The following is a 16,660-nucleotide window of genomic DNA, read 5'->3' as shown; positions in this document are numbered from 1 at the left end:
GGATTTTCTTCAAGGAGAAAGGGAAGGATCTGTGGTAGCTCAACTTCAAAGCTTTTCATGGGGCCGGTGCGACTGCAAAAGGTTTGATTAGCATGCATCAGCATTGGGTAGTTTTAAAAGTCCAGCTTTGAAGAGGCCTGCCTTTACTTCTGACTGGTCCAGGCATTGTGGAGAAGTGGGCAATGTTTGCCTCTGTGCTGCTTACGTCCCCCCAAAAAGTACCTCACTGGGTCCCGTACTCAGAGCATCTTGCTTTCACTTTGGAAGCACATCAAAAGCCCTTGAGACTGTGCTAGGATGGGCTTTGCAGGGTATAGCTTCCTTCATATAGCTACATTTATAACAAGATTCCCCCTGTGTAAAGCATCCTCCCATCCACTGCTCTACTTGAAGCTGTAGTGAAGGTAATTTTTGGCCATACTTTACAGGTAAGGAAACAGGCTGGGTCTAGTTAACTCTGTAAAGCCATGTGACTAGTAAAAGGCAAAAGTTTTGACTTTTGAATCCAGAAGGATCTTACATCCTACGCTTTTCTACTAAGCCATGACACCTCAAAGGCACCAGCATATGCCACAGCAAACTAGCCAACAGAGGACCAAGCAGCTGAAACCACTCTCTTGATCTTATTTGCAATTAATTCTAGCATTATGATTAAAACATGCTTCTGAGAAGCATGCAACAAATCTGAGGATTTAGTGCTAGTCTCAAAAGAGACATTGGGATTCACATAGGGTGGCTATGAATTTACCATCCTACAGCTTTATTCTTAGAATTTTCCCTCAGACTCATGGAAGACAAAGACATCTCATCAGCTGAAGTAAATGACTTCTAAGAATGTTTTATTCACACCTAAAAGGATCAGATCCAATTGTAGATCTGGATAGTATTTATCCATGTGCAGTGAACAGTGAGGGTGTGCATGAGCAATGTCCATGGGTAATATACTTACTTTTTTCAGTTAGATTTCATGTAAGATAGCCTATCTTCAAGTTCTCAGTAGACACCAAGGAGGCTGCATCCTTGGGATTAGGAGGGGAAATATCAAGTTAGGTGAGCAATTCTGAGAGAAATGGGGAGGCTCCAGGTGGCAAAACTCTAAATAGATTGTAAGCTGAGATTATTTGGACAAACCAAATTACCTAGTGACTTGGGACATATGTAATATCCCTGTCTTGGGTGCTCAGAAAAGAACCCAGGGTGAAATCTGGACACAAGTCCAACACAATCACCAGTCCTTGGAATTAGACCCATTCTCCTCCCTTGCCTTGGGTCTATCTGATCAAAAAAACAATTACACTTTTTTAATTTTTTTATTCATGTTCTTGCCCAGCTTTTGGACACCCTGTATTTGCACAAACTGCTCAGATGTATTGGGAAATACAATTGTGTGATGTGCAGTTTACTGGCCTGATGGGTGGGGTGTTCAGGCTGGGATGGAATGCTGCTAGGGGGGTAAATGGAGAGGAGTCAAAGGAGTTGCTAGCTCACAGGTTAGTGAGCAACCAGTCTAGCAGTTGTTTCCTAGCCATGTTTCCCACGGCTTCATCCAGTTGTCGTTCCTTGGCAAACTTCATGACCTCTTGAAGAAGATCCCCTACACTGTACCCCTTCTCTGCCGCCTTAGCTGAAACTTCAGGAAGCTGTGGAAAGAGCAGAGGTATTTTGAGTCACATAATAATTTTGGAGAAGGGACCTGGATGGATCAAATGAAGCACTCCACCCCTGTCACCCCTGAACTCATATTCCCACCCATGCTTCTAGGATTAGAGTAAAGCCTGACACAGATCCAGGACTGGAGGCTCCTGACAGGGCTTTCCCTTTTCCTTGCCCTCCCCCTTCAATGACAGATAAAAATGCCACAGGACTTTCTCTTTGAACTTTAGAAAACAAACTCTGGGATCATGTGTGTTCACCAAATACATCTTATAGGTGTTAGGTCCTTCAGTTAGTTTGTGATGATTGCTAGGTCAAGGTTAGGGGTTGCCATTTCCCAACTTCACTATGAAAAAAGTATGAGATTGGAAGTAGGGACAATCTCCTGGTCCTGGACTGAAAATAATTTGGTTCAGGATCTTATTTAACTCCATGTAATGTAGAAAACACAGCTGTGGTGTGTGTGTGTGTGTGTGTGAGAGAGAGAGAGAGAGAACTTTTATGTTTATGAATGCTGGCCTTTACGAAACTGATTAGGGTGAAACAAGTGTGGTGCCTCGGGCAAAAATTTTAAGAAGGCAAGTACTCTTGGGGCACTTGCAGGACCCCTGAGTTTGGGGAGAAGTTCCCTTTTTCTTTTTTTCTCTCTCCAACCCCTTCAAACTCAAAATGTAAGACTTAAAAATTGCTCCCTGAGATGTGTTACCAAATAGTTTGTTGAAAGGGTCCTGTTAAAATGAGCTAACCTCTCTCCTTGTCTTGGTGGAAATGCAAAGGCCTTGAGGTATCCAGATCCCCATTTAGTTCACGGTTCACCCCTTTTGTCTTTGTGTGAAGTGAAAGCAGTTTGTGAAGTGCATAGTAAGGAATAGGATTGGGAAAAAATTGGACTGCTCCTGAGCTCTAAGTACTATGCTGCCTCCCTCCCCCTGCTCATTCCAACCCTCTTTTCTTCTTGTGCTTGTTGCATTGCTTACCTTCTCCAGTTGTCCATCATCATCTCCCATGAAGTAGAGCATGGGAACGTTAAATTGGGAGGCTGCAATCCACTGCAGGACAGCCTGAAGCTGCTTCTGCAAGCTACTTGTTGAGCACTGATTATTAACTATGACTTCAGGTCCAGGAGAGTCCTGATGGTTCTGTGACATCGCACCATCTTGACTACACCTGGAGCCACCAACCTGGTAATTGGGGTTGTTTGCCAAGGCTGCTTGTTCCTCCAACTCAGCGAGGGCTGCCCCATTATTACTATACTTAGCCATGATAAGGCACAACTTCATCACAGATTCTACCAGTTGATCTATAAATTGGCGGTTCACTTGCTTCATCCCACTGATAAAGTCAAGTTCTTGATTGTCCTGGCATTGTTCTTCCCCTCTGTCAGACTTCTTGGACATGGAAGCTGCTTTGTTTGTCCTGGGCTCAGAACGCTTGTTCTCGCTTTCACATAGGTCATCACAGTTGAAGGGGCTCTCAGTAAGCAGTTTCTGAATCAGCATTAGAACGATGTTTGACATATCCAGCTTCTGGGAGTCCAGCTGTTGATTGTCCTTTAGAGAGGTGGAGGGTCCAGGAGCTCCATGAGATTCTAGATGTTTCATTGAGAGTGCCTTGGCACTTTGGCCACTTCCACACTTTTCATATTGGGCACTCTGAGTCATATAGCCCGTGGTAGAGCCAGGACAATCTTCTTCAAATGCATCTTTGCCTTTGGCCTGCTGGGTCAGATGGTACTGGATCAGCATAAGAGCAGACACAATCAAGTCCTTTGCCAGTGAGTCTGTGGAAGGGCTGATCTTTTCTCTTTTTTCCTCTTTATTGGCACATACTTTGCCAGGCATCTTGCCTTGGTTTCCTTGCTTTTGGTTCCACATGGTCAGGCTCTCCTTGAGGATGTGTTCACCGACTTTTTCAGCACTGGTTAATGACTTGCACTGCTCTGGTTTCATTTTGCCTTTGTCCTTCCCCTTCATCTCAGCTTTCACGGCTGAGAATTCAAGACTTTGGTTCTTGCATTTAGGGTCTTGGGACCCCGCTTTCAAGGATGCATATGACAGACTCTGAGATTTAGTCTCCTTCTTCTCGCCAAGGAGAGCACTGACCAGACGCTTCAGCATAGCCTCCATGATATCTGCAGCATTTTGTTTTCCGTGGTTGAACAGATTCCTCTTGACAGCTGAGACAAAGTCTGAGTCAGTCATCAGGACCCCAGTGATATTATGCAGGTTCTTCATGCAGGAATCAATCAAATCAGACACAATTTCTTTGGTGTGCTTTAACAACACCCTCTTCAGGACCACACAGGCCGGAATTGGCTTCCCAGAGCTATGTATTTTCAAGGTCTTCATAACAGAGACCATCATGTCAGATGCCACCTGATTTGCATAAACCATGAGCCCTTTGCTGATACAATCTGCAAATTCTTTGCTATCTCTTTGGCACATCTGTTTGTCTCCACTCTTGTTCTTGTTGGATAGTTCACTATACAGGAAGGTTTTCCGGCCACCTTCCTTACACTCCTCCCCAGTGCCTCGCATTTCTGCAGAGGTCAATTCCACAGCATCATGGGCCATTTCAGAAGCAATCTTGCTCACAGCACTGCGAGGGCTGTTTTTCCCTTTGTCCCCAGGGGATGGGTAGATTGAATGATGAAGGCATTTGCTTCCGCCTTCCAACTTCTCCTTGATTTCCTTACGGGCCATCTGGATTACCAGAGAAGATAGTCGGTTGACATAGAAAGAAAGGTCATCCATAGAACATTCGCCATCAGGGGAAATAACTGCCCTCTGACTGCTAGGAGATTTTGCTGGAGGAGTAGAAGGACTCTGATTATTGTTGGTGTTTTTGGCTGCTGTTATTTCGAGACGTAGACTTTGAGGTCCGTTGGCCATATAATCCATGTTCAGTTGATCAGCATAGACGCTGTAGCAGTTCCCGGAGGGTATTTTGTGATATTCGCCATCTGTGTCTCCTACTTTATGTTTACAGCTAGAGGTTGAGGGGCTCAGTGCATGTTGGAAACCCAAGGCATACTTCTGGAGGTCATTGAGAAGCCAATTAAGGACACTTATGGGATCAGAGGGAGCTTGTTTGAAAAGGCACACGGATCCCTCCGTCTAAAAAAAGAAGAACACCTATCCATAAGAGTTTGGGTAGGGTACTTCTTTCTTTTATTTTATTTACTTTATTTTTTTTAAAAGATTTTATCCCTAATTTTATTTAGAAGATAGATCTTCTAAACTGCACAGATCAGGGACTAGGCCTTTAGAATTTGCATGGAACATAATATACAATTGCAATCATTAATACACATTTAAACACAAGTGGCAGCAGCAAAAGCTGAGTATATACATTTGTACACTTAACTATTTATATATCAATATATTTGTTGATTTCATCTGTGTATGTGTTCTTATCTCAAAATGTATGTCAAAAATATATCCTTATATCATTGTGTGCATATGCACATCAATATAGCAATTCATAAGTGTGAACATCTCAGTAGATGTGAGAATGTGTCAGTCTGTATTGTGCAATGTGAAAATGCCTATGTGTATGTTTGCGTATATGTGTATGTCAGTGCACATGTGTATGTGTAAGCACGTGTAATAAATAATATGTTGACATCAACACCCACTGCCTACTGTATAAGCCAACATGTACATGTTAGTGTGTATATTTTGTATGTGTGTGGGAATATAAACATAAGAGTGTGTATATCAGTGTGTCTGAGAATATGTAAATAAGCAATTGTTGATTTAAAATGATGTGCATATATTTATGATATAAATCCAGTAGCATGTATCATGCAGCTATAAATGCATTTGTGTATATTAGAGCATACATTCACAGATTAACATATATGCTCATTAACACATTAATGTATAATTAATGTATGAAATATTAATAAATTTGTATGTTAAAATATGAGTACATGTAAATAAATGAATGTATAATGACTGTGTAGTCTGTCAATTGGCTATCATTTGTTATGTTTATATGCTATGTCTGTGCTTGAGAATGTGTGTCAGTATCACACACACCATGGCATTTGAGTTTGTGTGTGAGTACATGAGTGGGGATGTTCTTGCATTTGTGTCAATGTATGTATCAATGCATACAAAAATAAGTGACTATCATTTTGTTTAAGTTTCTATGTGTGTGTATCAACATGAAGTATATTTATAAGTGTGTATGCTTATAGCTGAGTCTGTATGGTCACTGTGTTTTGATCAAATGTTATGGGTGTGTGAGTATACATTTATGCATGGTGTGCATGGATATATACATGGATGTTTATGTGTATCATACATGAGCATGTCAAGGTATCTGATTGTATAACTGTGTATCTTTGTGTATGTGTGTAAGTCATTGTTTAAGAATAGGTCAATATACATAAGTTTGTTATAGTGCTTGTGTATATTTGTCAATGTCATGTGTAGCCAGACAGGAGTATGCTTTTACTTGTATAAATTATTTTTTGTTAATATGTATAAATGTATATATCAATGTGTGTGTCACTTTGTGTAGATTTATATGCCTATGACTGTGTATGCCCAAGTCTGGATATGTGTATCTGTACTGTACACATCTTCTACTTGGCACTTAGTGCCAATCCCCTCTTTGCCCCTTCCATTGCTTCATCTCCGGTCTTTTCACAGAATTCCTGGAAACATAAGGTCAACAATAAGGTCAACTTTTTGCAAATAGGCTTGATACAATCAAGGAGATCTGCCTTGTGTGCAGGAAATATGGACTACTCTTAAAAATAAATACTAGTTATGATTTATTCCTTTCCTGAGACTCCAAAATGGAGTTGGCCACCCCCAACTGAACCCAAAACTATTTAGAGAATATTTTGTAACTGGCATTTCCTTCCTTAGGGGCCACTCTCATCATTCCAAATGTGTCCGGGGCCAGAAATTACATTTCTCATTATAGCATGAGTCCAAGAAGATAGAAAAAAGAAATATTTGGCTCTTTTGCACCAAAACAAAATATCCTGCTCCAATACCAGCCACTCCAGGCATGTAGGACTGCGAGGGTGACTTCTCATGTGCTTTAATGCCTACCCCAAACGAGGAGCCTAACAGATATAATCTAGAATACTTACACAAAAACAAAAGGACTCTGTGTGGAACAGTGGCATGCAAGTCTAATTGGTTCTAACTTTATGGTACCCAATAGCCTAGGTAACCTCTTAGACAACGGGGTAGGAACCAGGCAACTATAGTACTTGGTCATTGTGGATTCACTCTGCTCCATATCCTTATTCATTCTTCTTGGTTTCTGAGCAATGTAGGGCACACAAGCCTATTATAAGCCAGCGAAGTACATTGCAAAGGATCTTGCTTATAAGCCCATATCTTCATTATGATAAGAAGAGCATTGAACTTACCGTGCCTCTAAACTTAGGACTATGTTCTTTAGAATATCGTAGTAATAAAATTTATGGGCCTGTATGACAGTAGTTATCTTACTATCTCTGAACCAGAGTCAGACTCAATATTGGGCTCAGACTCAATATTGGGCTCTGAGAATTAGAAAGGGTGAGCTCAGAAGCTAACCATACCTTAGACTGGTCTTGCTTCTCAGTATCCTTGATCACAATAATCTCTTTTTCTTCCAGATTTCCCAAGTTTAAGTCACCTTCTGAACTGGAACCAGCAGCATCCTATGGAATTAAGGGGTAATATTTTTATGTACAGTTGCTTTTTGAGACTTTCCTAGGCTACCACTTCAAAATGACTTCAAATGACTGTTATGTCTCTGATTATCCCTCTTCTTTCTGAAGGAGCAGTAGGACTGTAATACCAGCTAGTCTTTGAAGAATAATAAAGTTTCCACTACAAATTACTACTCTCCTTGCTCTAATCCCACTGAAGATATTGACAAAGCTGTCAGTCTCAGGAACTATATTTCATTAATCATCAAACTTTTAGACAGGTTTTTTTTTTAATCTCACTTCTCTGATATACTATTTTCCATGCTGCTTTAATTCTTTCAGCCATACCAACAACTTAAGTGGCTTCTAAAATGAGATTTGGTATCAAGAGTGACCGTAAATTCTGAACTAGGAATCCTGGCCTTACAAAATCAATGGCTTTCCATTTGAGGCTCCTCCACCTTTCCACTCTCTGCCACAAACTTTCCCTTTCCTCATGCTGTTACTGATAACCCTCTCGGCAGTTTCACACTGATTCCAGATGAGGGAAACAGAGAATACTCACCTTGGAATCTTTATCTTCCACATTCAGGGTGGACACATCAACAAAGCATATCTGCATCAAATTAGAAGAGTAAATTTAGAAAAACTCTAAACACCTTAATCTCTTTCTGGGAGATGACAATACCTACCTTATAGGGTTCTATAAAGTAGAGGATTGATTGATATACTGCATGTAAAGCATTTAGCAGAGTGCCTGTACATAGTAAGTACTCAATAAATTGCTAATATGATTATTATTAGGCACATAGAAACTTAGCATTACTATATCTCCTAAATGAGAATGCCTATCTGTCAGAGAGAGGCCCAAAATAACATATCCACGTTTATTAAGAAAACTGAGAAGAAAGGTGGCTTGCCCAACTGACACAAACTCAAAGGTGGAACTTTCATTAGAAGTTGATTCTCTTGGCTCCCAGTTTAGAGCACTTTCTGCTATAGTGTTCCCCAAATGTGGTATTTTTACTATTGATGATATAGGATATTTTAGGTGGTACATAAATAGATGTTTGTATTTAATAGGTACATTTGTTGTTATTTGGAAAATACACGCTAAAACATCAAACCTGTGGTATTGTGGACGCTAATGTTTAGGGTGATGGTAATTTTTAAATGTATTTGAATTTAAATTCATTTTTAAAAACATTGCAAAAACACATATTAAGTAAATAATAGTATGAGTGGCACTTGAACATGATAAAAATGTGAAGTACTATGCAAATCACTCAAAGTTTGGGAAACAGAGCATGAAGCATTTTGCCCTCTTGAGGGAGTCCCACTTTAGTGTAACTTACTGGTAGCTAGGTGACATTGTGACTTCAGAAGTGTTAGGTAATAGGGGCTGGTAACTAGGCAACCACCACTCCTCCCTCCCGCCAGGCTCCCCCTTAGTCCTCCCTCCCCAGGCCCTTTATATCACATATGGTTCCGCCTCTCCCTTAATTCGTCCTTGTGTGATGTATAAAGGACACTGATCCCCCACAGACCTCATTGAGCTTGGTTGCTTAGAGACATCACAGTATCACTCTCCATTAGTCTATCCTGGGTTCCAGGATATTTATACTTATACACCAATCCTTTCTACTCCTTGGTAATTTTTTATCTTACCACTTTCCGGTCCTGATCTTGCTGTCCTGTTGGGCTGTAGAGATCTACCTTGCACACGCCCCTGCGGCTGTGTAACCAGTCAATATCATCAGACATCTGTAAACAGAAAGAAAAGAAAACCGAATATATATATACTTATATATGGTTTTTAGAAACTAGCTGAGTTTGGATAAGAATCTCTGAAGGGCTTCCTGAAACCCATCTCTTGTCTCAATCAGGTTTAGGTTAGGAACTGGTGGGGTGAGCAAAGAAGGAAGGACACTATGAAATGTTTGAGTTTGATAATCAAATCATTATCTTTTAGCACAGTCCTTAGTCTCCTTTCATTTATACTCCTCACACCAAGTATTTGGAATCATGGGAGTATTGTATTAACTTGTGAGAAAGCCAGTCAGAAAAATGGCAGGCTGGGAAGCAAACTTAAAGATCTAGAGACTGTGAGGATAAAATTTAATGATTTACTTCTACCCAACTCCACTAAATCTCATCTGTGTCTGCTCTTGTTTACTCACTCTTGAGTACATCAAAGAATAAAGCTCACCTCATCCTCTTTAACTGAATTTTAGCTAACTCCAGTTCAATCAGAGTCTTTCTCATTACATTAAAGAAAGTAAAATTAGGTAAATAGCCCTAATACTTATTACACAGGGCCATTGGAAAAGATTAGGGTCAATACCAGTATAGTGAATAAATAGTCCTTTTTATCAAAACATATAAGATTCCAACATATAGAATAAGTTTCTGAATGTTGAGAAAAGTCTAATAGCTATAAATATAACCAAGAGACAAATATCTGAGGGAAGACCAGACCCTGATCCTATAGCCCAAGTTTAATTTTAATTTTGAAAGAAAAAAGAACCTCTGCCAACTACCTTTAGCCCCCTTGCCACCTCCAACCCTGGCCCGGAACTAAAAGTCTAAGGGAAATGGCAGAGCCACTGGCTAATTTTTGCTATGTAAGACCTCAGATCTATGTTCAGGAAGATACAGTTAAGAGCTCAGTAGAATTGTTTTGGAGCTTGAATTTGATTTCTTTTTAAAATTTAACAAGAGAAGTTTTTTTTTTTTTTTAAGAGAAGTTTTTTTGCTAAGTTATTAGAGGGCTGTTGAATTCCTTTCCCCCAACTTCCTTCAAAATGGACACCCCTTTTAACCTCTAGTTCCTTCTCTGTCTCCCTTCTTCCTTTCCCCTCCCTCTCTCTCTCCTTTCCTCCTCCTTCTCTCTCTCCCTCTTTTTCCCCTTCCCCCTTTCTCCTCCCTTCCTCCCTCTCCCCTGCCCTCCTCCCTCCTCCTTCCCTCCTTCCCTCCCTCTCTCTCCCTCTCTCTCAACATTTTTATAACATCAATCCTCTGGTTATCTTTTCACATGATAATATTACATTTCTATTCTTTGTCATTCCCCTGACACAGATCTTTTTGGGTCCTCACTTCCCTGAAACCCATCCCTGAAAAGGTTTTAGGAAAGGCCTTCCCACACCCGCTCAGAAGAGGGAGTTTCTTAAAAACAAACAAACAAACAAACAAACAAACAAACAAAGCTAAGAGATGACTAGCGTAGAAAAAAAGAAGGGGAGTCATAGAGGTACTTCATATGATTTGGATACAGCCTCAGTCCAAATCCTAAAGAATGAAAAAAAAAATGTAGACTCATTACCTTGATAATGAAGCTATTTTAGGCTTTTGGCTGAAATTGTGCCACCCAGAAGGGAGATGTGCCCCTTTAGATGGAACTGGGCAGTGCCAAGTTCTTGGGCACCTGCAGCTGGCTGCCACCCCTGTCAGCAGTTGGACGAGACTGATGGGCCAGGCTTTTCCCTGCTGCCTCTGACCCTGGGGTATGACAACATGGTTTGTTGGGTCACAATGCCTGAAACTAGCAACCTCAGCAAAGGCGTGGCAGTCTGGCAAACTCAGTTGCCCTTCACATCAAAAGCACTCAGGCTGTCTACTGTACAACAACTTTTTTCTAGGAGGTTTCACACTTTGTCCAATTTATAATCCCCTCAGACTTCCCTTCTCTTTCCTCTTCTTGTTTCCAGAACAATCTAATCATATTAGTTACCAGTTTGGTGGGGGTCTGTATTTTTCACATACAGAATCACCACTAGCCTTTATGAATAAGACAGTATTAACTTTCACATCTTGTCTTATTTCTCTTTGGGTTTCCCACTAGAGACTCAGAGTTATGTGGCAAGAGATCTTTGGATTTATGTAGAAACAGAAAAAATGGCTATGTCCTGTCTGGTTATCCTGAGAGTAAAAATAGAAAGTTGGAGGCTGCCTTAATAGTTTGTGGTTTCACCTCACTATCAAGACACCCCCTTAGCTAGTCAAAAAGAAGTCAGAAGATGCCCTTACCTTTGTAGTAGCAGAGTAGGCTATTCTGTAGAAGCTTGGAATGATTTCTTTTTTGTTAATTGGGATGCTGTGATGACCCCTCCAGTCTGACCCAAGATGTTACTTCTTTCCTCAACCCTCCATACTCTCCTAAAGCCTTCTCTGCCAGCTGACACCAGAATTTCTACTTCACGACATCACTGTTTCTATAGAGAACAGTGACAACATATAGTTGGGGGCTCCATTCTTAGGATTCTGGATGTCTAAGTGCTCCAGCAAGCTCTAACTTTCATCATGAGACATAATTATCCCAGAAAAAAGGCCAGTCTACCTGGGATATGGTCAGCTTGCACAGTCTTTTTTAAGCTATGAAAGGACCTGAGCCCGGCTTATTCTTTTTCATTATATGTCCAGTGCTGGGTTGCAGGCTACCATATTCTTTAGAGGATTTCTGTTAGACTTTGAGATGCCTTTAGTTTAGCCCCAGTTTGGAAACATTAGCCCATCATCAAATGGCTCACATTGTGCCCAAGACTTGTCTTATCTTCTTCTTGCCCTTTTTCCACATGTTTCCATTTTAACCTCATGTGTGTGAATAAATGTATCTGAATTAAAAATAAGCTGGGATGATATCCCAAATAATAGAGTTTTGTATTCTTGGTCTACTTCAATTTCTTCCTTTCCTTGTTACCCCTGAGACTGCATATCTTATCCCCACTCTACAGTTTTGATCTTGTTAGTTCATGGCATCAAAGAGAAATAGAGCTATACATTTGTTGAAAGTGGCAAGACAGATTTTATTCAGGCTACTGCAGTAAGGAAGAGAGTCTTCAAAGGAACAAAGCTCAGATCCACTGAAACAAGAAGCAGAAGGCGTTTTAAATGCTGGGGTGTGCTAAAGGAAAAAGTGCTCAGGGGAAGTGTGTGTGTGTGCGTGTGTGTATGTGTGTGTGTGTATTGGTGGGGGAGGTGTGATCAGTGCGATTAGGGCAACTGTGTGTGCTAACTGGTATCAAAGTTAGGTTCCTACCCTTTCATAGAGATTAGGAAACAAGGGTCCTTCTTTCTTGATGATTACATTTCAAAGGGATGGCTCCCAGGTCCTTGAGAAAAACATTTCTGGGTTGTAGAAGATAGCTCTCAAAGGAACAGAGAAAGGATTTACAATGACAGGTTTTCTAAAGTAAATGTTCTTTTTTTTTTAAATTAATTTTTATTGGTGTTCAATTTACCAACATACAGAAAAACACCCAGTGCTCATCCCGTCAAGTGTCCACCTCAGTGCCCATCACCCATTCCCCTCCAACACCCGCCCTCCTCCCCTTCCACCACCCCTAGTTCGTTTCCCCGAGTTAGGAGTCTTTATGTTCTGTCTCCCTTCCTGATATTTCCCAACATTTCTTTTCCCTTCCTTTATATTCCCTTTCACTATTATTTATATTCCCCAAATGAATGAAAACATACACTGTTTGTCCTTCTCCGATTGACTTATTTCACTCAGCATAATACCCTCCAGTTCCATCCACGTTGAAGCAAATGGTGGGTATTTGTCGTTTCTAATTGCTGAGTAATATTCCATTGTATACATAAACCACATCTTCTTTATCCATTCATCTTTCGATGGACACCGAGGCTCCTTCCACAGTTTGGCTATTGTGGCCATTGCTGATAGAAACATCAGGGTGCAGGTGTCCCGACGTTTCATTGCATCTGAATCTTTGGGGTAAATCCCCAACAGTGCAATTGCTGGGTCGTAGGGCAGGTCTATTTTTAACTCTTTGAGGAACCTCCACACAGTTTTCCAGAGTGGCTGCACCAGTTCACATTCCCACCAACAGTGTAAGAGGGTTCCCTTTTCTCCGCATCCTCTCCAACATTTGTTGTTTCCTGCCTTGTTAATTTTCCCCATTCTCACTGGTGTGAGGTGGTATCTCATTGTGGTTTTGATTTGTATTTCCCTGATGGCAAGTGATGCAGAGCATTTTCTCATGTGCATGTTGGCCATGTCTATGTCTTCCTCTGTGAGATTTCTCTTCATGTCTTTTGCCCATTTCATGATTGGATTGTTTGTTTCTTTGGTGTTGAGTTTAATAAGTTCTTTATAGATTTTGGAAACTAGCCCTTTATCTGATATGTCATTTGCAAATATCTTCTCCCATTCTGTAGGTTGTCTTTTAGTTTTGTTGACTGTATCCTTTGCTGTGCAAAAGCTTCTTATCTTGATGAAGTCCCAATAGTTCATTTTTGCTTTTGTTTCTTTTGCCTTCCTGGATGTATCTTGCAAGAAGTTACTGTGGCCGAGCTCAAAAAGGGTGTTGCCTGTGTTCTCTTCTATGATTTTGATGGACTCTTGTCTCACATTTAGATCTCTCATCCATTTTGAGTTTATCTTTGTGTATGATGAAAGAGAGTGGTCTAGTTTCATTCTTCTGCATGTGGATGTCCAATTTTCCCAGCACCATTTATTGAAGAGACTGTCTTTCTTCCAATGGATAGTCTTTCCTCCTTTATCGAATATTAGATGACCATACAGTTCAGGGTCCACTTCTGGGTTCTCTATTCTGTTCCATTGATCTATGTGTCTGTTTTTGTGCCAGTACCACACTGTCTTGATGACCACAGCTTTGTAGTACAACCTGAAATCTGGCATTGTGATGCCCCCAGCTATGGTTTTCTTTTTTAAAATTCCCCTGGCTATTCGGGGTCTTTTCTGATTCCACACAAATCTTAAAATAATTTGTTCTAACTCTCTGAAGAAAGTCCATGGTATTTTGATAGGGATTGCATTAAACATGTAAATTGCCCTGGGTAACATTGACATTTTCACAATATTAATTCTGCCAATCCATGAGCATGGAATATTTTTCCATCTCTTTGTGTCTTCCTCAATTTCTTTCAGAAGTGTTCTATAGTTTTTAGGGTAAAGATCTTTTACCTCTTTGGTTAGGTTTATTCCTAGGTATCTTATGCTTTTGGGTGCAATTGTAAATGGGATTGACTCCTTAATTTCTCTTTCTTCAGTCTCATTGTTAGTGTATAGAAATGCCATTGATTTCTGGGCATTGATTTTGTATACTGCCACGCTACCAAATTGCTGTATGAGTTCTAGCAATCTTGGGGTGGAGGCTTTTGGGTTTTCTATGTAGAGTATCATGTCATCGACGAAGAGGGAGAGTTTGACTTCTTCTTTGCCAATTTGAATGCCTTTAATGTCTTTTTGTTGTCTGATTGCTGAGGCGAGGACTTCCAGTACTATGTTGAACAGCAGTGGTGAGAGTGGACATCCCTGTCTTGTTCCTGATCTTAGGGGAAAGGCTCCCAGTGCTTCCCCATTGAGAATGATATTTGCTGTGGGCTTTTCGTAAATGGCTTTTAAGATGTCGAAGAAAGTTCCCTCTATCCCAACACTCTGAAGGGTTTTGATCAGGAATGGATGCTGTATTTTGTCAAATGCTTTCTCTGCATCTAATGAGAGTATCATATGGTTCTTGGTTTTTCTCTTGCTGATATGATGAATCACATTGATGGTTTTACGAGTGTTGAACCAGCTTTGTGTCCTGGGGATAAATCCTACTTGGTCATGGTGAATAATTTTGTTAATGTGTTGTTGGATCCTATTGGCTAGTATCTTGTTGAGAATTTTTGCATCCATGTTCATCAGGGATATTGGTCTGTAATTCTCCTTTTTGATGGGGTCTTTGTCTGGTTTCGGAATTAAGGTGATGCTGGCCTCATAGAACGAATTTGGAAGTACTCCATCTCTTTCTATCTTTCCAAACAGCTTTAGCAGAATAGGTATGATTTCTTCTTTAAACGTTTGATAGAATTCCCCTGGGAAACCGTCTGGCCCTGGACTCTTGTGTTTTGGGAGGTTTTTGATGACTGCTTCAATTTCCTCCCTGGTTATTGGCCTGTTCAGGTTTTCTATTTCTTCCTGCTTCAGTTTTGGTAGTTTGTGGCTTTCCAGGAATGCATCCATTTCTTCTAGATTTCCTAATTTGTTGGCGTTCAGCTGTTCATAATATGTTTTTAAAATCGTTTGTATTTCCTTGGTGTTGGTAGTGATCTCTCCTTTCTCATTCATGATTTTATTCATTTGAGTCTTCTCTCTCTTCTTTTTAATAAGGTTGGCTAATGGTTTATGTATCTTATTAATTCTTTCAAAGAACCAACTCCTGGTTCTGTTGATCTGTTCCACAGTTCTTTTGGTCTCGATATCATTTAGTTCTGCTCGAATTTTAATTAACTGTCTTCTTCTGCTGGGGGTGGGGTCTATTTGTTGCTTTTTCTCTAGTTCTTTTAGGTGTAAGGTGAGCTTTTGAATTTGAGTTCTTTCCAGTTTTTGAATGGATGCTTGTATTGCGATGTATTTCCCCCTCAGGACTGCTTTTGCTGCATCCCAAAGATTTTGAACGGTTGTATCTTCATTCTCATTAGTTTCCATGAATCTTTTTAATTCTTCCTTAATTTCCTGGTTGACCTTTTCATCTTTTAGCAGGATGGTCCTTAATCTCCACGTGTTTGTGGTCCTTCCAAACTTCTTGTTGTGATTGAGCTCTAATTTCAAGGCTTTATGGTCTGAGAATATACAGGGGACTATCCCGATCTTTTGGTATTGGTTCAGACCCGATTTGTGACCCAGTATGTGGTCTATTCTGGAGAAAGTTCCATGTGCACTTGAGAAGAATGTGTATTCAGTTGAGTTTGGATGTAAAGTTCTGTAGATATCTGTGAAATCCATCTGGTCCAGTGTATCATTTAAAGCTCTCGTTTCTTTGGAGATGTTGTGCTTAGAAGACCTATCTAGTATAGAGAGAGCTAGATTGAAGTCACCAAGTATAAGTGTATTATTATCAAAGTATTTCTTCAGTTTGGTTATTAATTGGTTTAAATATTTGGCAGCTCCCACATTTGGGGCATATATATTGAGGATTGTTAAGTCCTCTTGTTGGATAGATCCTTTGAGTATGAGATAGTGTCCCTCTTCATCTCTCACTATAGTCTTCGGGGTAAATTTTAATTTATCTGATATAAGGATGGCAACCCCTGCTTTCTTTTGAGGACCATTTGAATGGTAAATGGTTCTCCAACCTTTTATTTTCAGGTTGTAGGTGTCCTTCTGTCTAAAATGAGTCTCTTGTAGACAGCAAATAGATGGGTCCTGCTTTTTGATCCAGTCTGAAACCCTGCGCCTTTTGATGGGGTCATTAAGCCCGTTCACGTTCAGAGTTACTATTACTATTGACAGATATGAGTTTCGTGTCATCATGATATCTATTCAGTCCTTGTTTTTGTGGATTGTTCCACTGAACTTCTTCTTAAAGGGGAATTTTAAGA

At 40.3% G+C, this 16,660-nt stretch overlaps 1 protein-coding gene across 1 annotated transcript; it reads right to left on the bottom strand.

The window, feature by feature from the left end:
• Nucleotides 1-1,484: 1,484 nt before the first annotated feature.
• On the bottom strand, nt 1,485-9,082 carry AKAP4 (A-kinase anchoring protein 4). The gene is made up of 5 exons (XM_025982428.1): nt 8,987-9,082; nt 7,884-7,934; nt 7,226-7,327; nt 2,631-4,769; nt 1,485-1,640 (listed from the first exon to the last, which is right to left on the bottom strand). The coding sequence occupies exons 1-5, from the start codon at nt 9,080-9,082 to the stop codon at nt 1,485-1,487; spliced, it is 2,544 nt and encodes an 847-aa protein (XP_025838213.1).
• Between the last annotated feature and the right edge of the window lie 7,578 nt (nt 9,083-16,660).

The sequence above is a fragment of the Vulpes vulpes genome, unplaced genomic scaffold (genome assembly GCF_048418805.1).
Source record: "Vulpes vulpes isolate BD-2025 unplaced genomic scaffold, VulVul3 u000000667, whole genome shotgun sequence".
Lineage (NCBI taxonomy): Eukaryota > Metazoa > Chordata > Mammalia > Carnivora > Canidae > Vulpes > Vulpes vulpes.
Note: the sequence above shows the minus strand (reverse complement) of the source record. Positions and strands in the feature narration are given on the sequence as shown.

Excerpts from the sequence above, each read along its gene's own strand:
- AKAP4 (XM_025982428.1), bottom strand. The coding sequence starts at position 9,082 with ATGTCTGATGATATTGACTGGTTACACAGCCGCAGGGGCGTGTGCAAG. Across the intron at positions 7,935-8,986 it reads AAGATCAGGACCGGAAAGTG|ATATGCTTTGTTGATGTGTC; the intron begins GTAAGATAAAAA and ends AATTTGATGCAG. Across the intron at positions 4,770-7,225 it reads AGAAGCAAGACCAGTCTAAG|ACGGAGGGATCCGTGTGCCT; the intron begins GTATGGTTAGCT and ends TTCTTTTTTTAG.